The sequence below is a fragment of the Styela clava genome, chromosome 2, assembly GCF_964204865.1.
Source record: "Styela clava chromosome 2, kaStyClav1.hap1.2, whole genome shotgun sequence".
Classification (NCBI taxonomy): domain Eukaryota; kingdom Metazoa; phylum Chordata; class Ascidiacea; order Stolidobranchia; family Styelidae; genus Styela; species Styela clava.
In genome coordinates, this window is record NC_135251.1 from 20,687,897 (window position 1) to 20,712,040 (window position 24,144).

The 24,144-nt window shown below is 34.2% G+C and overlaps 1 protein-coding gene across 1 annotated transcript; it reads right to left on the reverse strand.

The window, feature by feature from the left end:
- Positions 1–4,814: 4,814 nt before the first annotated feature.
- LOC120336534 (kinesin-like protein KIF11) lies at positions 4,815–22,923 on the reverse strand. The gene is made up of 24 exons (XM_078109736.1): positions 22,615–22,923; positions 17,390–17,510; positions 17,050–17,147; positions 16,546–16,684; positions 15,861–15,983; positions 15,226–15,444; positions 14,962–15,107; positions 14,327–14,519; positions 14,118–14,206; positions 13,285–13,423; positions 12,471–12,566; positions 11,722–11,837; positions 11,286–11,377; positions 11,023–11,111; positions 10,379–10,462; positions 10,085–10,210; positions 9,901–9,954; positions 9,480–9,515; positions 8,887–8,973; positions 8,087–8,266; positions 7,424–7,646; positions 6,664–6,833; positions 6,068–6,148; positions 4,815–5,778 (listed from the first exon to the last, which is right to left on the reverse strand). The coding sequence occupies exons 1-24, from the start codon at positions 22,683–22,685 to the stop codon at positions 5,686–5,688; spliced, it is 2,865 nt and encodes a 954-aa protein (XP_077965862.1). The 5' UTR covers positions 22,686–22,923; the 3' UTR covers positions 4,815–5,685.
- Between the last annotated feature and the right edge of the window lie 1,221 nt (positions 22,924–24,144).

The following is a 24,144-nucleotide window of genomic DNA, read 5'->3' on the forward strand; positions in this document are numbered from 1 at the left end:
CTTTGAAAATTGACTAAATTAGCTTTTTTCGCTATACGTAATTTTCCAAATAAGGTCATTTTCGCTATGAGAATACCCCAGATTCTAAAATAAAAAAGACTTAGGTTCTAGTTGCGTGGCAAACATCAGGTAAACCTCTTTAACATGAAATAATCAAATCGAATGCGTCTTGTGCGGAAGGGTGTGATGCTAGGCTTTGAAAATTGACTAAATTAGCTTTTTTCGCTATACGTAATTTTTCAAAATAAGGCCATTTTCGCCATAAGAATAACGTAGATTCTAAAATAAAAAAAGGCTTAGCTTCTAGTTGTGTGGCAAACTTCAGGTAAACTTCTTTAACATAAAAGAATCAAATCGAATGCCTCTTGTGCGGAAGGGTGTGCTGCTAAGCTTTGAAATTTGACTAAATTAGCTTTTTTCGCTATACGTAATTTTCCCAAATAAGGCCATTTTCGCTATGAGAATACCCCAGATTTTAAAATAAAAAAGGCTTAGGTTCTAGTTGTGTGGCAAACTTCAGATAAACTTCTTTAACATAAAATAATCAAATCGAATGCCTCTTGTGCGGAGAGTGTGCTGCAGGGATTTGAAAGTTGCCAAAATTAGCTTTTTTGACTTTTGTAAATTGCATAATTTTGTTTGTACCATTTTTATAAAATTATCGTGTATTAATGACACGATTGCACATAATTCTGGAAATTTGTCATCTCTTGAATAAAAAATTAATATTTCGCGCCACCAATATAGAAGAGACGTTATGCTGATTTTCAAAATATCCAAATTACGATATAACGATAATGTACGACATATAATAACCTGACTTCTGATTTCAGCGCCAGTGAGACATATTGAAACAAAACAATTTTTACGTTCTGTTTATTGCATGTGTTGAAGAATTTGCTTTATACTACAAAATGCATTTGAAACTTCTTAAATTACTAAGACATATTATAATGAAGTTTAACGTTTGTTACGTAATACAATACACAGTTTGAAACGAAGTAAAGCACTTTTACGGCTACGAAATGTTGTAATTTAGTAGGCTGGTTTTGAAATATTTGTAAAGTTATACAAAAATGCTCGGGGCTCTTGGTTGAATTAACACTTTAGCAAAATAAGCAGCGCGCATAAAGCATCACGGAATGGGCACCATATAAATTTTTATCGGTATCACAGTGTTTAATAATGTAAATCGAGTTGGTCAGACGATTTGGACCTCAACTCAATGGCTCGGTTGATATTGCTTATTTCTCTTAGTTCGCGTACCATCTTGCACTTCTGTATAAATGTTTGCAGGCATGAGAAGTATTTCCAAAAAATGTCACATAAATTGAACATAACTTAGCTTTTAATTAGCAGTTATTACCGAAACCTATGCAGGTGACATGGAACACTCGTTTCGTTATATTTTCAAGCTTATATGAATACGTAATCTAACATTTTTTGTCAAAATATTTGTCCTGATCAATTTTATCAGCCGAGTATATTTAATTTCGACAACGTACTATGACAAATGAAACTGCATAGGCGATCAAACCGCCGGGATGCTCTCCACTCTGTATCCTAAGTTGCCGTCAAATATATTTGAATTTACTGCTTATCGTGATGTATTTCTTCCACAGCCTGTCTACAAACTTAATCATTGTTCTCTGTGTGGAATTTAGGACTCGCCCATGTTTTACGCCATCACCCTTCAATAAGCACAAAACTGTCATATCACCCTTCAATGAGCACAAAAACGAGATTATACGCACCGCTGCGCAAAATTAGAAGAAGGTTTGCTACTAGCTTCACAGTGGTGTACGGTACCGTGTCAAAAGTCACTGGCATGCCACACTGCCAGGGGCAAACGCTCCCACTGTATCGTAGTATTTCTACAGCTAACATCAGTGAAAATCTCCGCATCAAATATTTGATTCTGTTGTACCGTAACTGCACAAGCTATAAGCACCGGTGTCATCTTGCCACAATTTCAGCACAAAAAATACAACTTTACATCCGGGTGTCATAGCGGAAAAAATACCAGTTGCCACATTTAAAACAATATAAGATAAGGCCATTTCAGCTGGTGAAAATACAAATTACAATACAGCATTTGTTAATGAGGCATTTATAACATTCTAAACATGAATGAAACGAAGTTTTGATTGAACATGTAACCTTATGCAGTAACAAATAGAATACGTATTCGGAAAGCCAATATATCATATTGAAATTTTTGATAAATAGTATGTGAGAGTCACAATAATAGAGAACGACACAAGCAATTTTGCTATAGCAAAAAATTGTGCAGTGGAGGAAAATTTTCCAAAGCATTTCTGAAAAGGGATTCTAATGCAGTACATATAGAATAAATATTCAAAATAATATTCCTAAAAGCAACAAAACAGATAGAAATTTCCGATACAAAGTAAGTGAAAGTAATGAATATTGAAAATGACAAAAGTAATTTGGATGTAGTCTCAACATGATTTCTGAACGTGGAATCTAATGCAGTAAACATAGAATTAGTTAAATATTCAAAAAAATATTTGGAAAGCCAACATGACATATTGAAATTTCCGATATGTACTTAGCGAGAGTTACGATTATAGAAAAATCCAATTCGCTGTAGCGAAAAATTGTGCATTAGAGGAAAAGTTTCAACATGATTTCTGAACGTGGAATGTAATGCATTAACACATGGAATTAGTTAAATATTCAAAAAAATATTTGGAAAGCCAACATGACATATTTAAATTTCCGATATTTACTTAGCGAGAGTTACGATTATAGGAAACGGCCATATCCAATTCGCTGTAGCGAAAAATTGTGCATTAAAGGAAAAGTTTCAACTTGATTTCTGAACGTGGAATGTAATGCATTAACACATGGAATTAGTTAAATATTCAAAAAAATATTTGGAAAGCCAGCATAACATATTGAAATTTCCGATAATAACGGTGGAATCCATTCGACTAACTAATAGACTTCAGCATTTTAATTTCGAGTCAATGATTAGTTTTCAATGAAAATTTTTTTTTGAAACTAATTAATTTTTAATTTTAATTTTACAGCGAATTGGATATGGCCGTTTTCTATAATCGTAACTCTCGCTAAGTACATATCGGAAATTTCAATATGTCATGGTGGCTTTCCAAATATTTTTTTGAATATTTAACTAATTCTATGTTTACTGCATTATATTCCACGTTCAGAAATCATGTTGAGACTACATCCAAATACTTTTGTCATTTTCAATATTCATTACTTTCACTTACTTTGTATCGGAAATTTCTATCTGTTTTGTTGCTTTTAGGAATATTATTTTATAGGAATATTTATTCTATATGTACTGCATTAGAATCCCTTTTCAGAAATGCTTTGGAAAATTTTCCTCCACTGCACAATTTTTTGCTACAGCAAAATTGCTTGTGTGTCGTTTTCTATTATTGTGACTCTCACATACTATTTATCAAAAAATTCAATATGATATATTGGCTTTCCGAATACGTATTGTATTTGTTACTGAATAAGGTTACATGTTCAATCAAAACTTCGTTTCATTCATGTTGATAATGTTATAAATGACTCATTCACAAATGCTGTATTGTAATTTGTATTTTCACCAGCTGAAATGGCCTTATCTTATATTGTTTTAAATGTGGCAACAGGTATTTTTTTCGCTATGACACCCGGATGTAAAGTTGTATTTTTTGTGCTGAAATTGTGGCAAGATGACACCGGTCTATAAGCATCATATCGTATAATTCCACCACAAGACCAGCGTTGCCAGATCCCAGTGACCAAAAAAGCCAAATCAAAACGAAAAAAAGCCAGAAAAAGCCAACAATTTTAATAAGTACAAAAGCCCCATGTTTGGAACCCATGGCACAATAGTGGGTTTGCAATATGCTCATGTAGATCCATCAGTTCATTTAGTGAGCCACACAAATGTCTTTTCCCATTGAAAGTTGTATTTTCGGTTGCTATCATGACAATTTCCACTTCAGCAGGATGAAGGGTTTGAAAGTAAAAATGATTAACTGAGCACCAGAATCTACATTCGACATAATAGGGCCTACAGTTAAGCTGACATCTACTGTATATGAAAAAGTTGTAAAAATAAATGAATAAATAGAAATATCAATCGAACAGCATTAATCAACAATTCAATAATATACACAGGGTGCCGCTTCAGTATGTGATATACCTTTAAAACATTCTCCCTAAACATTTTGAAACCATGATTTTTATTGAAAAAAAAAATATCTAACCACTTGCCGCTTACAGGTGGACTACTGATAGCTAATTTTAGCGCAGTTAATCACATCCAGACATCGTTCGTGAGGCTAAGTTTTGATAACTGCAACTAAACTAAAGCTCCTGGAAAGGTGACAATTAAGTTATACAACTATTTTTTGGAAACAGAACTAAAAACTGACAAATAACACGCAAAAATAAAAACGAGGCAATGTTTACAACCCTGCTTGAACATCTGTCTCAGCGGCTGCAAAAACTGAAATTATTTCTGATTGGTTATGGTTAAGGCAGTAAGGTAATCAACAAGGATGCTCGGGGAATTTCAAATGTTATGTAGCTAAGCTACTGTTACACACTAAATATTGTATTTCCTATGATTTTAATAACAGACAACATGAAAAGCCAAAAACGAAATTCTGACGCCAAACGTGTTCGAAAAATACCAAAAATGACAAATTTGGGCTTAAAAAACAATATGGCAACCCTGCATTAGAAAGCTTCACCGCGGCTTATTTTTTACTTGCCTAGATTTTGCGGCTGCCGCCACCAAACTATACGAGGGCAAACTCATGTGTTGTGAAATTTGAGATTATATTTCCACACAATCATTGGAATAACAAAATCAGATAAGTCCTAAATTGAAAAACAAAGCACAACAACAAGAGGCAGAAAATGAAGAACAGAAGGCAGTAAATAGAATTACTGCGATTTCATCACAAACCAGTAAATCTTGCATGTAATTTTGTTACCGATGATCAAATCTTGAAAAAATCCAAATCGCAGTAGATTATATAGAAGTCTGGGTACTGGCAGTGATACATATATGCTAAACAGATGGTACCACACATAGAGTTAGTCCGAAAAGTAAATAACTGGTGATAATCCTATGTACAATATTAGCAGAAGTGAAATGACATTTTTAACGCAGTTAGTCCATGAAAAACTCCCGGCATATATAATATATATATACAAAAAACAGCACTGAGCTCACAAAGATAAAATTATAAGACAACTGTTTTGTAAGCGCTACCAATGTTGCAGAAGAATAAAAACACGACCAGGATAAACATGTTTCAAAACTATAAATATTCCCAACAGATTGAGATGATGAAATGAAAGCAAGCAATCAGAAAAAATATATTCTGTTGGAAAACCTTGGACTTAAAACAATTTCTACTTGTGTACTAATACACTGAAATACAATTTTCCAAAATCTGGCGATTCGATTATTTCTTAGACCTCACAATAAAGACAAATCAGGCTTTCATGTTAAATTATTACAAAGACTGAACTGAACATAGAATAATAGTTTTCCTATGACTTTTTACAATGACAATGTAAGCCTTTTTCATCCATATTTAATCACTGACATACAAGCTTGACAAATACACACATTACACGAAAATGATACATTGGACATTGCGGCAGTACTGTGATCATCGATTAATGGATGTTCTGAGTCGACTTTAGAGGAAGACGAGATTTGGCGTTTGGCTGCTTTTGACTCTTTTTGGAACGCTTTTGTTCATGTTGTGCCTGCGCAACAAGAGAAAAAAATGATGATAAAAATATAATAATTTGTAGATAGTAACAGTAATCAAAGTAAAGTCAAGGCTTAAAATTTACGTATAAAAATATAATAATATTTTATAGGGTAAAAATTGAAAAATTTTGATCCTAAATTTGATTAGGGGCCAATGATTAGCAACAGTAATTTAATATAAAAGTATTTTTATATAGTAGTTACAATTTTTTTTACATTTTTATATATTTTTTTTAGTACGGTAGTTACAAATAGCAGCATAATGGATAAAACAAAACATACCATGAAGAATGGCTTCCCGGTTCCGCATTGAACATTCTCAGGTTCAGAAATATCTGATATATTTTCGATGGACGAGTTGCCCTGCGTAATTAAAATAAAATCAGTTTAAATGCCCCTAACACCCATGGTCATAAATTTAAGCAAGTTTTGTAATAATTGACAAATGGATCACAAAGATTTTTAAGTTTGCCCAAAGTAAAAAAAGGGGGAAAAATATGAAGTTATCGGTATCATTTGACGAATTAAAAAAATATACAAAGCAGTACAGACATTCTGCATGAAGAATATGTGATTTGAACTCAATTGTCTTCAGTGGAATACTTAGTGGTGCCTACTTTAGTGAACATTATTGACTTGGCACAAAGTCATTTTCAATACCTACTTGAACTTTTAGTTTTACTGAATCTTAAATATTTGTAATAACTTGATCAACTAGAAAAAATTGTTACAAAAAAAGTTGTCAGTAAGACTACATTTGTGAGTTGATGAAAAATTGGTGGGTTATTATTGGTTAATTAATAGGTAGTCTAATAACATTCAAAACACCTCAATATCATCAGCGCCAAATTTCCTAACCAATAAATCCAGAAACTTACACTAGCCAGCTCTCGTTCTTTCGCAAGTTTCTCTTCCATGGCCAATCTCTCTTCTTCTTCTTCCATTTCTATCTGCATTCTCTCATTGAAAGATTTTAACAATTCGTCATCGGGTGGAAGGAACTGGAAATTTTTAGGGTACGAGTACTCTTTTCTTGCTGGTGTTTCTCCTGTATAGACAGAACCATTCAAACAAAATATTCCTTAATTTATGCCATTTAGGTGTAATGTAATTAATTAATTAATTAAAATGTAATTGAACTTATTCTATGCATAAAAGAATTGGGGCTCTAGAAAATAAGATATACAGATAAATAAAATCAAAGGATGTTCTAAAAACTCGTCTAAGTTACTGGTAAATAAAATTATTTGTGAAATATAAAAAAATGTATTCTACGAATTAAGGTAACAGAAACCGCTGTTTTTATCAGAATTTGCTTTTGTTAATGAGGAATCATGGTATCACTTGGTTATATTATTATAACTGAATCAAGTCAAGTTAAAAAAGTATCAGTATCAGATAATCGTGGTGAAACACAATCAAGTCAAGTCCTCTAAAATTGTGTACAATATGTAACTTATTGATTCGATCGTAGCCAAATCTAGCAAATTTTAAAAATTCATGACTCGAGTCATTCCCACCCTGCGTGTTGGTATAATAAAAAATTTAGATCCTGGGACGAAACCATGTTAGTTAGTTAATCAGTGTCCAATACTTTAGCCATGAATAATAAATAATGCGCTAAAATTTGAGATAGACCTGTAGGTTTGACATGTATCAATTCCGAATCACAGAATTCTTCAGTTATTGTTGTTAATTCTGTGGTTCCATCTGTAACAACCGTTGATATTTGATCTTGCAATTTGCTTGAACTGGTCATCATATCCTGCAAACTTGCAATGTCTTTTTCATTGCTATGTACACTCTCTTCTATCAAGTTCTTAGCAGAAGTACAGAAGGTAGTGGCAGTTTCATTATCATCCTGTAAAAAAATGAAGTTTTGGGCATTAGAAAATCCTGTGAATATTGTCTCGTCATCCAGATGGGTTTACTTTAAACAATATTTTGAAAAGGAGTGGCAATTTCCCGTCTGAGACTTATTCATTGAACTTAATTTGCGATGATTATCTCATATTTCATCGCAATCGAAAATAGTCATGTGCCACCATGGCAATAAACCGAGGATGAAAGAGGGGCACACTGTGTCGTTGATGATAATGTTATTCAATTTAAGTTGGCAGGATTAATTTGTTAGCGAAGATAATCAGACTTTTCAGTCCTAATACCCTTTCATTGGGTGTTGGAAAATTGGGTTGCGGATTCACTCGTTTAATTATCTTAACCATCTCAATCATTAATCAATATTTCTGATTCATAAGTATCCGAATAAGTTTTCATAAATAATCCAGTTCAATCACTCACATCGACTATCGCTTGTACTTTTTCTTCTGTGTCTCTCATATCTTCCATAATGTTTGCAGAAATATTTTCAACTTTCGAATTGCAGAGTTGCATCAGATTACTTGTACTTTCACCATGTTGTAGAGATTCCTGAACTGTTTCAACAAAACTTTCTTCGATTCCTTGTAAGCTGCTTTGGGTCTGATACAAAAAACCAAAAATAAGAAGCACTTTATGAAAACGGTCAATATGTAATAGAATGACTGCGTGAATAGGAAAAGACAAACGATTATACTTTATTATTACATTAGCAAAGTGTTAGATAAGGGAAGATACAATTGGATTGTAGAAACAAAATACATTATCAGTTTCATTCAATGAATATAGTTGGAACAACCATATCAAATTAATATATTGAAAAACCCTTTTTATGATTCAGTTGACATGCATTAGTATGTGGGAATATATTGTGTAACATTATGTAAAACATGTGTATTCTGGGGTGATGGCATTTCAGTTTGCAAAGTCAAAAAGATTTTAATTCTTTAAATATTGTAGGACTCTACTTCGCTAGATAAAAACAGAGCTTCAAAATACAGCTTCACTTAAAAAAGACCTACAAACTCGAAAAAGCTACAGCGGTAACAAGGTGATTTTCGCAGATGCAAGAAATTTTGTGAACACATATGCCAATTGACTTGAGATGCTGAAACACATCGGGAAATAAAAGTAATGTTATTTTTGAGAAACAGAGGCACACATGAAAAATTTCTGATACAGAAAATAAATTATAACCCTGAATGAAACAATGTTGTACGAACCTTCTGCATGAAAATATCAGATTCTTTTTCCAATTCTTCTTTTAGCTTTTCTGCCTTAGAATTATAGCTCTCGACACTGGATGCAAACTGAATTATACGGATTCGATTTTTGAGAGAATCGTTTGAGCATAGCAACAATGTTTATATTGAGTGTGATACATCAAATGAAAACTTATAACTAATTTATCAAACATGGAAAATAAATTGTAGTTAGTGTAATTGGACAATAGGAGAGTGGTTTTTCGTAATAAATTTCAAAATAAAATAAAAAGGCACAACAGAGCTGGCAACTTTTTACAAAATATTCCATACTCTGTACATCCAGGAGGATGTTCAAACAAAGTTGATATATATATATATATATATATATATATAAAAGTTGTACTTTTATATGTATTCAGATAACGCAAACAAATCAAGAATTATGTAAAATCTGATAATTTTCGTAATGCTAGGAATGGCACGAGATTTTAAATCATGATCACAATATCTAATCTACCGTATACTGGCAATATGACGTTTCACAACCTTTCAAGACTATCACGAAATAAGACAATTCCTGCACTTTAATTTACATTACTAAAAAACAATACCTGGCTTTTAATCGTGTTTAAAACTTCTTCCATCAACTGTAAAAGGATTAATGATTTAATCAAATGTGGGAGCATCCTAACATTATAAAGTAGTTAGAGTCTAACAGCTGCCCTTACTCTTCTCGAGTTGCAAACAAACTATTATTTTTTTATTATTTTATAAAAATATAGATTTCAGTCAGTTGTATTTACAGTTGATATGAACGGGATAGGAGTGATTTCATTATTACAAGTTCATATAAAGTGTAAAATTGCTTATCGGCAGTATTCTTTATTGATACACGTATGCATCGGACAAATAACATTGTTGTGACTGGGCAACACATTTCAAAACAGTAAGTATGAAGAGTGAAGCATCTCTTGATAAACTTTAACAATAAGTATATTAACAGAATTATCAATACTTTCCATAATGACGTACCTTCTCCTGATTTTTCTCAAATTCTTGTGTTATCATCTCATGTTGCTTCATCATCTGTTGATTGCAAAAATATCTATGGTGTTTTTGCGTTAATTTATCGGCACAGTCCACATACATTATTTTATTGCATAAAAATTGTAATGAAATAAGGTGTAATGGTATAAAAAACATATTTATGAATAACCTGTTTTCTGATAAAAGAATCCATATCAGAAGCAATTTTCAATGTAGCTTGTATTTTTTTGTGCATTTCTGCCATTCGAGATGTACATGACTCTTGGAATCTACTCAGAGCTGCGTTCATTTGTTCCTAGAAAAAAGTATTAGACACTCAAAAAATTAATATCTAGCGATTTGGCATGAACCAGCACAGAATAGTCAACAAGCAAACCCAAGCGAAAGGCTAACGGCATCGCCTAACATCATTTTTTTTTTCATTTAAAAATGTTCTTTTGTCATACATAAAACAACAAGCTACCTCTTTTTCTGTCAAGAAATCATTCTGGTCCTTTATTTTATCTTCAGTTTCACTTACTACAACAGTAAGAGTGTCTTTACAATCCTGAAAAAAAAAAGGGAATTCATGCGCCACGGTATTCACGAGTAACAGAAAAATGACATTCTAATCATATTTAAAAAGTAAAAAAAAGTCCAATGATAGTAAGTGTCGGAAATTTTTTTTCGGACTTTGAATATTCTCAATTATTCATTTGAACTTAGTACAAATTATAAAATATATGAGGTGCTTCAGAAGTATGCGCACCAAGATGTCGCACCACCTGAATCCTAACCGGTACACACATACTATGTTCAGGTTGTGCGCCATCTTGGTGCGCATACTTCTGGAGGTCCATATATGATATAGTACATACAGTGTTATTAAACCTATACTAAGCTATCAGGGAAAACATTAACAATTTTCATCAAATACTGATATTAGTCAAAATCAAATTTCAGAAATCGGGTTTTAGAAATTAAATTGAATCTAATAAGAGCATTCTAGAATATTATGAAATCATTTCACCAAATATATGTTAACACAACATATAAAATTATAAACACTAGGCGAGAGTCACCCCAAACTTGCCCCCCAAAATATTCCAGATATAGTTCAATGCTCACCTTCACACTTTGGTCGACTGAAGTTTGAAATTCCAACAACATCTGATCAAATTCATTTTTCTCTCTTGTGCGTCGCTCACTCATTGCATCTGTAAATGTATGTCAACAATAGTTACTCATTGAATAAATATGACGTTAAAAAATGATACTTAAAATGTTCAGTATGTTTCAATAAAAGAGTAGAATCAATATTTTTATACAAGTACAATTAAACAATTTTATACCAATAATAAAAAAAAATTTTGGCAGAATGATTTTCTTACCGAGATTCTTAATTGAATTTTCCATGTAAAGTTTATTCATCTGTATAATTTCACTGGTTTGTGATTTCAGACCTTCAGCTTTATTTGAAATTCTGCAAAATGGAAATCAACATGATCAAGCAAGTCTCACTTTATCAAGCAATTGTAATTTAGAATTTACTCTTTTGCATCTACCGATATTTGCCTCTTATATTGGCAACATTACTGTGATCAAATTGCCCTAATTAACATCAGGGGCGCAGTTATTCGAATTCAGACATTAATAATTCATTCATCATAATTATTGTTTTTTTGCAACAATAATTAAAAATACCATATTACGGTAAAATATATATCATCTGAGCATTGTTCAGTAGCATTAAAAAGAAAAATGCATGAATGGCCTATTTTTCAACACTCTGTGACAACTGGCTTCTCTTATTTAAGAATTAGAAACCTTGTGCAGTGATTTTTAGCAGCTGTTTCATTTGCATTGTCCGCATGTTTCATTCTATCAACTTTATTGTGTACTTTATCAATATTGTCCGTCACCTCGTCAGTGACTGCTACAACCTAGAAATTGGAGTTATTACAATCATTAAAATATAACTCATAATAAAAATTGAATTATCACATCGTTCATTTTCAATATTCGAGTAATACTTTAGTACAGTGGTTTTCAAAGTTTAACGACTCGAGACAACTTTAAAAGACTCTCGTCTGAATAATACACAATCATTCATTGTGAATGGTACATAATGATGGATTTTGTTCTTGGCTCCAGACCGAGGGCCAGTTTGAAACAACCCTGCTTTTAGTATAACAGAATACCGGTTGGCCATGCCCATATTTTTCTATTAATTTGATTTATCACTGAACGTATAGAGACAACACACAGATAAATATTGACTAGAATTGACCAGAACGATTAAGACAGGTCATGCAAAAATTTGAAGATGTTGACAAATTTGAAAATTGGAGAATATATCAATTCAGAAATTACATATTTTCAGTAATGTATTTTTAGTGAAATATGCTGTTTTTTACAACAAAATAACAATTTATGTCATATGTTTGGAGGTATGGTGTCACTTGGTTTGTCACCCATATTTCAGCCATTTGTATCATGAACAATTGGTTCGAGCACAATTATAAATAATTTTTGAGTAACTATTGAGTTGAAAATAAAACTTTAGAAATCCAAACCTCCAATCCATCTTTCACTGTCTGTATCCCGTGCTCTCCTTTGACGACAGCAAGGTGAGATTGTTCAAGCATTTGTTGTCGAGTTTCATGAAATTCCTGTAAAACGCAAATGCAAACAAAATTTGAATTTTTTCTAATGTTGTGAGCAATTTCTGCTTTCAGAAAATGATATTTGCAGTTCAACCTTTCATGTTGATCTCAGATTGAAAAAAAAAAATTGAAAAAACTTAGGCTGACTGAACTGTCAAATAGCATACAATTTAAGGTGGCGGTTCTCAAACTTTCTGTTTGCGCAGCGCCAAACTATCAGGCGCTCTTACACAAAGAAAAATTGCTGCCCTTAACCTAACCTCAATTTTGTGATCGTTAATGTGTAATGTATACCTTATTTTCAACTTGCAAACATGTATGTAATGTAGGCCATTTAAAAAGAAACTGCAGCTTGTGAAATTGAAACAAGTAGTGTCTACCTCTATTATTATGTAACAATAGAGATATACACAGCGATTGAAAAAAGTAACAATAAAATATTTATAATACAATATATAAAATATATAAAGTATATACTAGTTACGTTTAACACAATTCTGTTAATTTTCGGGGTGCACTTAGCCTCCTTTGGGAACCGCTGATTTAAGGGTTGACAATGCAGTCTAGGACTCTCTCAACTCAACAAGCATGAGTTTGTTGAAGCTAACTCACCTTTGTAGCAGTGAACTACTTGACTTAACGAAACAGGCAAAGATGTGCTCGATTTGGTAAGCGAACTAATGGGCTAAGTACGAGCCTGATAAATCATTACACAATAACTTACTCCTTGTAAGACCAGATATTCCTCAGACTTGATCCTGAGTTCTTCTGAAACTCCAGTAAAAAGTTCTTTGTAATTATCAAGTTCTTCTTGTCTTTGTTTGACCGTTGTTTCCAGTTCTTCAAGTCTCTCAGTCATTTCACTATAATGAGATAGATAATATGGTGGCTGGATTTCAATCCATGGCTGGTGGACCAGACAAATTTGCTTAGGAACATGCATTTTATAACTGAATACCATGTGTGGGTTCACACTCACAAGTTCAAAATCCTGTATAAGATGATTATATGCTAGAGCAGTCGTTCCCAGGGTTGATTGACCGGGGGTCAAAATTAAAAGCAAAAAGATATTCGCGGGCTGGGAGTGCCCGCAAGGGGTCAATGCAGATACCGATACGTATGATTAATAAGATAACAGTATACAGTAATTGAATTGTGACAAATATACATGTGCTCATGTGCTGTGTAATGGTGTATAATAATTATGTAGTAACTATTGGTATCTAAAAAAGGTAAAAACATAAAATGTGTAATTATTTCACTCCAAGTTCGGCGAGCCATATTAAACCAGGCCGGCGGTTTGGGAACCACTGTGCTAAAGCATTGCTCGACTTTTCATCATTGTGAAGGGGTGTCAAGTACGGCCTGAAACAGTGTTTGTGTTCCCTTCGATAAATACAAAAAATTTACCTAAATTAAAAGAAGTGCCTTCAAGACAGATGCTACCAAGTCGGAAATAACAAGATTAGACTTAAAACACAGTAAAGTAGTTACTGCGGTTTTTCAGTAAATAATATATAACCCTTATCGTTAATGACAAATTACAAAGCAAGTTACTCGTATTGTTTCTTGTCCATGCATACACCATTTTTCTCTCTCGTTGCTACAAGTTCACGGCGAAGTCTCTCGATTTCATTGTCATATTGCTAAAAACAATATCATTCACTTTTCAACACGACAGTTTAGTGATAAAAATACACAAGATAGAGTGTACTTTGACTGTCAATGAATATTTCTTTGAACATTCGAATATTTATAACAGGTACCTTTATCAAAGTCTTCTTTATCATTCTCTGATTTACTTTCGGTTTGTTTTGAATATTTTTGGCTCGAGAAGCATAATCCAATGTACTCAATGTTTCTTCTAGATTGTCCAAACCAGGTGCTATCGTTGCAATAATGGATGTTTTTGTGGCTCCACCGAGTGAATCTTGCAAAATCCTAGTCAGTCTGCTTTCCCTGATATATGAATGAAAATTGTAAGTTCCATGTTATTTCTCTTACCTTAATAAATTGAAATAGTTGCAAGCTTGGGTGGAAAAGATTTACAAAAGATTCCGGATTGAAAAAATGTTTGACCCAGACTCCAGCGCTCTACTCCAGTTTTGTGGAAATTCAAGAAGTTATTTCCGAATACTTTGAATCAGGAAATTTGATTATTCTAAAAATTAGCACACATTTTACCAAGAAAATTTTACCCAAATTTTTCAAAAACCAGGAAATTCAGCGAAAAATTGCAATCGTTGAGTCCAAGTAAACACACAAAAATAAGAGCTGATAACGTAAGTATTAACATTTGAAAGAGGTTTTTGTGGTAGAAAAGGAGAAGGAATTGTTTGCCCCAACAACAACACTCCATTGTGCCACTTCTCCATTAAAAAACTTAAATAGAAATACATACCTATATGGAACGTGAGGAGCATGATCCACTAGAGCTGTGATACATCTACCGAGAGTTAACAAACTCTGATTAATATTTCCAGCTTCTCTTGCTCTCATATCAACTGCACCTGATCTTCCAATGTTTTCACTTCCAGCCAAATCCACCTATGTGAAATAATATAGGATTGAAAATTGTACACATAACAGTCTTTATTTCAATTCAATTTAAATTATCACTCACTGGCAAAAACTAAACAAAAAAAAGTAAAAAACATTAAATTACCAAGTTAAGTTTTCCAATCTTGACCATTTCTTCTCCAACATTCTTTGTTAACTCCTTCAAATGTACAGTGATGGTAAAAACACTGTGTGATCTGCTGGAAAATTCATTCATTTCAGTAGCATGAGTTCTTCTCTTTGTCGCTCCACGAACCAGAATATCATAAACATCTGACTTGCTCAACACTCTGATCTCAGTCTGATCAGCGATTATTACTGATCCCTGACAAAAGTATGGCAATTATGCGGTATGTTCTGAAGTATATACAGTTATGCCAGTACAGAATATTTAGACTTTTAGAAACTCAGTTTACGAAAACATATATATCATATATCATTCAGTGTGTGGCATTTTTAAATTTTTCTGAAACTGTGATAAATTTAATCATTATATTAAGTCATTAAAAGTTTAATTAGTTCAATCAACCACATTATTATATTTCTATATAGTAGAAACACAATTTATCGGCAACTGCGCAATAAATCATAAAAATCTTAAATAAAAAGCACTCCTGTAATCTGATTCTGATGCAAAATTAATAAAATCAAACTTCTGTTATAATCTGAAAGAAAGTCATGGCAAAATAAGAATGTTAAACACTATATTGGGAGCTGACACTGCCATCCCATCCATCTCACCTTTCTATTGCTGTCATCATAAATTCTTCTCAACACAGGATCATCAGTCGGTGAAAGCAAATCATAAATTAATTCGTTATAAATTTCCAACAATGATACATGAATACTGAATTCCGCACTTTCCTGTAAAAAATAGAAAAGAAATTTACAAATTGGGAGTGTAATCAGAGATGGCCGACACTGAATAATGCATTACTTCATTCCAAAATGACATTTTTGCATATGGAATATATTCTAAATCAGGTGACACTCAACAACGAACACATATATATATATATATTCGATGAGTTTGTTTTAAAAATGCAGGAAAGAAATTGAATGTCTTTTTGTTGTACTGTTAATTTCTACAATACAAGGTGTAATATTATTACACTTTAAGAAATAGATCATTTTAGATGTTGGGCATTTCATTACTTAACGAATTTAGTTTTATGGTATTTTGGAACAATAATAAAAATTTTAATGCTGAATCGTATGCTAAATAATAAGGACAATTGAAAATGTAACAGATTTGATAGAATATACTTCAGTGGCTAGTCAGAAGGAAACAGTTCTGTCTATACATGTTTTGTAAATTGAAATTGTGAGGAGAAAAATTATTTGAGCCCGAAATTACATGAAAATCCATCAAAAGCACTTTATTATAAAAGAAAGTGAATACTACTGATATAAAAATAGAAGATACCTTTTCTAGTCTGTCAAACAATTGACTCAAGGTCCTTGGTATGATACCAGCCAATGGATCATTCTCCCACGTATAATCAAGATCCCCAGATCTCTCTCCTTCCATCGTAAAAGTTTTTCCTGTGCCAGTTTGGCCATAACTTGATAATAAAAGAGAAAATATTTTAGACTGTGGTATTACCTCACAAAAATCGTGGATCACGAAAGTTTCAAAAAGAAAACCACAATGTAAAATACAGGGTGAACCAAAAAAACGGAACCCATACAATATGTTTCAAATGGACTGGGTACCGTTTTTTTGATCACCCCACACATATATAAGTTGTGCAGTTGATCAGTTGCCAGCTAATCGAAGAAAATATGCAGAAACAAAGCAAAATCTCATATAATGTAATCTCACATAATTCACCTATTGGAACCATAACCTTTGAATGAAAAAATTCATACATACATTTTTCATTGAATGAAAAAATCCAACATACATAGGCTATTCTTAAATACTCACGCCAAAACAGTGCAGTTATATCCTGCAAGAACTTCATCAATATGAGGTTCAACAACACTACGATAGATGTCAACCTGCTTACTTGAAGGCCCGAATGTCTAAAATAAAAATAAATCATTATAATATTACAGTACCAATATTATGTTGTGAATTATATGCATAGCATTGGAACATTAAAAGTCACATAGGTTTGTAGGCAATAGATTGTTTTTGTGTCAACTGAAATGTAAAATTCTGTAATGTTTATTCAATCTGTAAGATTTTCTACATTAGATTAATTTTCTCATATCTTATATTAAACTCAAGCCTTGTCATTTTAGTGAAATTTTATTATTTTTACCTTATCAAATTTGTAAGTCTTATCCAAATTGTTGTTGCAGCATACTCGAACTTCTTTATCTCTTATATTTGTTTCCACAACACTTTTGATTCGTCCTCTTTTTTCATTTTCATTTAAAGGACTGAATATATAATTACACATTACCCCGACTGATTGATGACAGGATTTTGTTATTCCAGTATTCACACACATACTGACAATAAATTAACTACGGTCTGACGGTATGTCATTTTATACAGTTGTATTCAATAGAAAGAAAAAATCTATAATTTGGGGTGTTGCACCCACATTCCGACATCGTGATTTATCGAACATGTGGTCATTAACTTCAATGATTTAATTGTGGATAAGACTGATGAGATGATGTAAGTTTGATCACCTCGCTTGCCACAAAATCTGGACAAGTATATTACAGAGTACGGCACACTATACAAATCGGGTGACATTGTCCCATTTCTGAGAAACCCATTTTACAGATGATCAGATACCCCTCCTTCGGGAGACGTCTGGACATTGTTGTCCCTCAATATCGGTAATAATACAGTATAATGAAGTTGCGCAGAATACTACAAAAAAACGCAATCTAGTAACGTAATCATTGAATTCCTTGGGAAAAAATAATCCGATCTATCGAAGGAAAAAAAATTTTACCGTAGCATTTGAGTTTTTAGCAAAAAACAGCAATTTTGGTCATGTGACGGCCGCGATTAATTAATTCAGATTATTATTGAGACAAGCATGGCGTGATATGAAGCATCTGTTGTGGTCCCAGACGCTCCTCGTTTGTGAGACACATGGAGTGTTTGTTTTATTGAGCCAAATGGAGGGAAATTCTTGGAATTTAGATAGTGTGCAGTAGGGTGCCTTACCCACTTTGCGGACACGACCTATTTGCGGTCATCAACTTCATCGATTTAATTAATGCCGAAAAAATTAACGGACCGCGACGATATTTCTCACACACTATCGCCCACTTATCCCTCGTAGCTCTGCGAAATTACACTAAAATGCGGCCACAAACAAAAAAGTTACGACCGAAAAACCGACCGAAGAAAAAAAACGGACTAATTTTTCATGTTGCCAACTACCCATCGTCCCTTTGGAATAGCTTGAAAATCTATAGAAATATGATAGATAAAAACATGAAAATTGGCTGGTGAGTGGAGTTGTGGTTTATTTAACCATCTTCAAAATTCCACGTTTCTACATCAAAAGGGGGGGGAATGGGGGGGTGCGCATTCCCAATAAGTCGATAATATATTCGGCAGCCAATTTGCGACCACCATGTTTTTGTGTGTTTGACTGCTGCCATGCGGTGTTTCGTTTGTAATTTGACGGGTTATGTTCTAAAAGGTTGAGTTAACAGTTCGTCCTTTAACTTCAACGCGTAGAAGTTTAATTGTCAGAATATTCCTGGCCTAAGCAACATTTATTGATAAATTGACACGAGGTGAGTATGACTGAATTAGTGCAGCGGGCCAGGCAGATATACATGCATGGTTGTAAACATTGCCTCGCTTTCGTAGTTATGCGTGCTATTAAAAGAGAGAGATTTTTATTTGTCAGTTTTTAGTAGTGCTTCCAAAAATTGAAGAGAATTTTTATGGGGTCAAGGGTCACGGAAACATCCATCCTGTTGGCCGAAATGAAAAAAAAAATGAAATTTTATGAACTTCGTTAGTTTTTCTTCCGTACAGATATATTAAATTAAAAAAATGCCTGGACACATTACAAAACGTAAAATGAGGTACACGAAGGAAAATTTGAAAGAAGCTTTAAAAGCCATTACTGAAAAAAAAATGTCTCATCGCGAAGCAGCAGAGCGTTACGGAATCCCCAAATCTACTTTGACCGATCGTATAACAGGTATGTATATTTTTTATATTACAAATCATTCCAATTTATCATAGTAACGGCGTCATATCTTACATTTTCAAGGAAAAAGGTCATTGGATGTAATGCCTAAACGTGGGCCCCCCACTGCTTTATCATCCGAAGAGGAAGAGTCGCTGAAAACATTTTTGAAGGACATGGCCAAGCGTGGACTCGGGATGGGCAAGAGAGACGTGAGACATATCCTAATCTACACCAAATCTGAGTGATAGCATTTTTTCAAATAATTACCTTTTTTCAGGTGCTTCAAACGGTAAAAAACATGCTAGATTTGTCGGGAAAGCGTGTGCGGTATTTCAGGAATAATCTCCCAAGTGACTCCTGGTGGTGCGGATTCTTGTCGCGGAACCCGGACCTGAAAACCATGACAACGGTAAAATTGGAGGTGGCGCGAGCCATGGCTTGTTCGGAAAAAAAGGTGAGCAGTTGGATGGAAAAGTACACGGCAATGTTAGAGGAAAACAACATCACGAACGGAAGTAGTATATACAACTGCGACGAAACCGGATTTTCTTTTCAAACGAAAGCCGGTAAAAAAGTCGTGGCTGGCAGAGGGATGAAAACCTGCTATAACATCACCAGCAGCAATAAAACTCAAATCACGGTGCTGATTTGCATCAGCGCCAGCGGTAACATCCTTCCGCCCTACATACTTTTCCACGGCAAGCGTATGAATCCGTCTCATGCACTGGATTTTCCCGATGGCAGCAGATGTCATGTGACTGATAAGGGCTGGATGACTAAAGATTCATTCTATGACTGGATGGAACAACTATTCATACCTAATTTACCTAACAAGTCAACAAGGGGGGCCGTCGTACTTCTTCTTGATGGTCACACGTCCCACAAAGATTTTCGCACAAGCACGTTAGCCCGAGAAAATAATATCATTCTCTACTGTTTGCCTGCCCACACTACACATATTCTGCAGCCACTGGACAAAGGATTTTATGGCCCTTTCAAAGGAAATTGGAGTCGCTGTTGTGATTCTTTTTTTGGAAAAGAGCAGTGTGTGGTTGATAAGTACACGTTTGGTCGAGTTTTTACCCAGGCGTACTTACGAACCTCACGCTTAGATGTGATAGTAAATTCATTCAAATCATGTGGCGTCTGGCCTCCAAATATTGGAGCTGTGGATTTGGAAAAAGCATTACCGTCCACCATATTTGTTGACGATGAACCATCAATGTCAAAATCCCCAAAGCCCTCGGCCCACGCTAATTCTCAACAACAGATATGGGAAGCGAATGGCTCTGCGATTACTGACGTAGAACCTGTCTTCGATAATCTCGACATGGCCCCAATGTCACTTGCTGACCCAAAGTTCATTGAAGGTGGAAATATAGAATTCCCGACTAAAAGCATGTTGGCGTCGAATGAACTAGATCATGATGTGTCGTACTTGGATTTACTTTTATTTGACGACGAACAGCCTGAAGACGCACTTATCACTTTGAATATGTCTGATATATTGGATGACCAGCCATCTACATCTCGATCACCCGATCCTGGTTGTAATACATCAGATGTTGTTGAGCTAAATCTAAATGATCAAATTACAAGTGCTTTAGCATCCCCGGCTTCCAAAATGTACGAGAGTCTGTCACCAATTGATTCTAAGTGCAGGAGAGCTTTAGAGGCGTTGGAAAGGGGTATGAATAGAGATGAAAAGACACTGTTTGAAAAGAAGTTAGAGTGTGGAGACATAGAAGGCAGTGGGGTATATATCGCATGGAGACACCTGAAGTTGGAGACTTTGAAAGAACTAGAAAATAGAAAAAGAGAAATAAGAAGTTTTTGTGTTAATACGGATTCGACAAATTTGGCTAGAAAAGAGTTGTTTAAAATACCAGAAAAGAAAAGGCCCGTGAAAAATTACAAAAATATGCCACTATATAATTTGTCATCTGATCGAGCTGTAACGGAGTTGAAAGATTCAATCGAGAAAAAAAGGCTAGCTGAGGAACAAAAAAGGAAAAGGGCAGACAGAAAAGAGATAAGCAAAATTCAAAGATTAGAAAAACAGAAAAATATGAGTTTAGAAAAGGTCAAACCTCTGAAAAGGAGACGAAATTTGTCTATAAAACAAAAAGAAAAAAAGAAGGAAGATTGCAATGTATGTAAGGTGCAGTTCAATGGTGGGCCTGATGAACCACGCTGGATTGCGTGCGATCAGTGCGATAAGTGGTTCCATCTGCACTGCACAGAGCTGAATCCGCATTTAAGCGCATCAGCAGTAGAGGGACTTCGTTAGTTTTGCTGCAAATGTATTTCTGCCATATAGAATATTTTACTGCGACTATGTGAGTAATAAAAAATTCTTGTTGGAATTGATTGTGTGTCTTATATTCTCTAAGCAACATTTTATCTACCAGTACACAAAAATATGGTCATAGTTTAAATCAAAACATAGTCTTTAAAAATTGCCAGTGATGTACGAAATACGCAAAAGGGTAATGTTTCTAACATATAAGGCAGAAACTTGAAAATATCACATATAACTTTTGATGAGAAGTGAACACAATGGCAATTTTGTTGAAAATATCAGGTAAAAATTGCTGTTTGCGTCGAAAGCAACAAAGTCATTTAGTAAAATTTGATTGTTTCAAGGACGGTTAAGGGTTATGCTATTTTATTGTTTTGATGCCACTATTGAAGGCTAAATCGCGGCACGTATATTCAAAAACATGTGGGTTGTCGAAATAACCGTGTTGTTAAAATATATGACGATCAAAAATGCAATTAAAAGTCCAGTTTTTCCACGCATGACTGCATATGTGGTAGTCTCGACGCAGCCGAAACGATGTTTAAGGCTCGAAATCCGTGGTCGCACGCTGGTCGTTCGGTCGCAAATACGTCTTCTGAGTGTCGTACTTTGGTGGTTTGTATAGCTTTAACCCCTGGTCGTAGAGAGTTAATTCGAGTTGTAGCGTGTAGAATAAATGCCAATGAACATACAGTGAAAAACTTACCGGGTTAGAAATATTGGTTTTTATTTTATAGCGGTTTGAATGAAATCGTCCGCAAACTGGCTGCACCACCCTACTGTATTAGTCTGATTAGTAGGGCTTCAGGGCAAGTTACAAAGTTACGGTAACACAGTAACAGTATGGTACGGCACCGCAGTCGCAGATAACGGTCGACTATCTGATTACGGTACAGGTACCAGTCTGTAAGGTAGGTCTTTTATTTTGTTTCAGTTTTCATATTCTACCGTATCATTCCAGCATTTTGACATATTTAAATTTTTTAATACAAAGATGAATTAGATTAGTACATAGTACTACATTAGTACATATTCTACGGCTACATAGTACCGTAATAATTCTTACCGACATCTTATAGCAACGTGAACTTTTTCATCCGCTTTTTGTTGTTTTCCAGACTGACCTCTTAAACTCATGATGCAGTTCGTTCCGTTTTCTGAAGATTGTCGAGTTGGTGAACAAAACCAGCAAACGGCTCAAAAATATAACACCACTAATAACACTGAAATTTTCTGAAAGTGGCTACCGGTACGTGTGACTTGAATATTACAGATTTCAGAAGCGAGAAATTTCCGCCAGCGCCTTATGTTAACGCTGATATAAAGCCTTGTTTTGTATTTCCCTCTTCGGCCTACAAAGTCGCTACAGCCATTAGAACATTGGCAATTCATCACTAGAGGGCGAACGTGTGGTGAAAAAAATCAAAATCAAAACAGCGACACCAAACCAACGACTCTAATATTTTATGTAGCATATTTATTGATGTCATTAAATAAAATATTGCAGTACCTGTTTTGAAACATGATATACAGCGCCATATCAACCTAAAACACCACTGAGCGTGAGAATTTAAAACAACAAGAGAGCAATGCTCAAATATATGGACACGTTAAACATAGCGAAGCAGCCCTTACCTTTGACGCCAGCCAGTGTTCCCGTGAATAAAATAATACAGCGAAATTTTGGACAAAATATCAGATTTCACACAAAATTTAAAAATAAATAAAAGCAATAGCTTTCTGACAAAAACATCAATAGTGATCAAAAATCAATAAATCTCAAAGCAATTGGTCCAGTATTCGAAGAGAACCGATGGAGCAGCGGAAGAGCTGTGGCGCTGTCCGTACCCGGGATATCGTTAATAGGGGGCATTGAGAATATTGTCGTGGGACTGTTCCGCGTATAGCGGGATGTCCCTAGGAAAATTCGCCGTGTTTTTGTATCGAATTGAATGGGTCAGCTGTTATTAGCTACGATTCAGAGCGTCGGTGTACAATGCATCTGTATCAATAAATACATCTGGATCACAAACAGCAATTTCTTATGTTCTGGAATATTTGTTCTCATATTGGGCAACTTGGAATATGAGACGAAAACGCTTGAAGATTAAGATGGGATTTATGTCGGGAGCTTCCATTTTGATATGGCACTCGACATTCCGGTGTAGTTTGTCTGCTTCTGTCAATAAAAGCAATTTATCAGTAACCAAGTCAATGAAAAACACATCAACATTTAAGGAATAAAGCAAACAATCAATCCTCAGTCTCGTGCGGTAGGCTATGTGAGTTAACAGATATTTGACACAAAAATATATATCTGGACCAGAACCCAACTTCAAGTTTAAATTCCGAGTTCACGCTCGTGTATTTTTATTTTTCAAGCTTCAACGCCCGAATTCAACAATTCGCGTATACTGTATATACTTTTCTTTCGCAAGAATCAACGACCAAACTCTTTGAATTTGTGTCTTATTATCAACATATATATCAAAACTGAATGTTTTGTGTGTCAATCAGATCAGATGATACATGATTTATATACCTTAATTGTAAATCTTAAGATTGAATTTGGGAAGAGCTGATTTTGATGACCTTA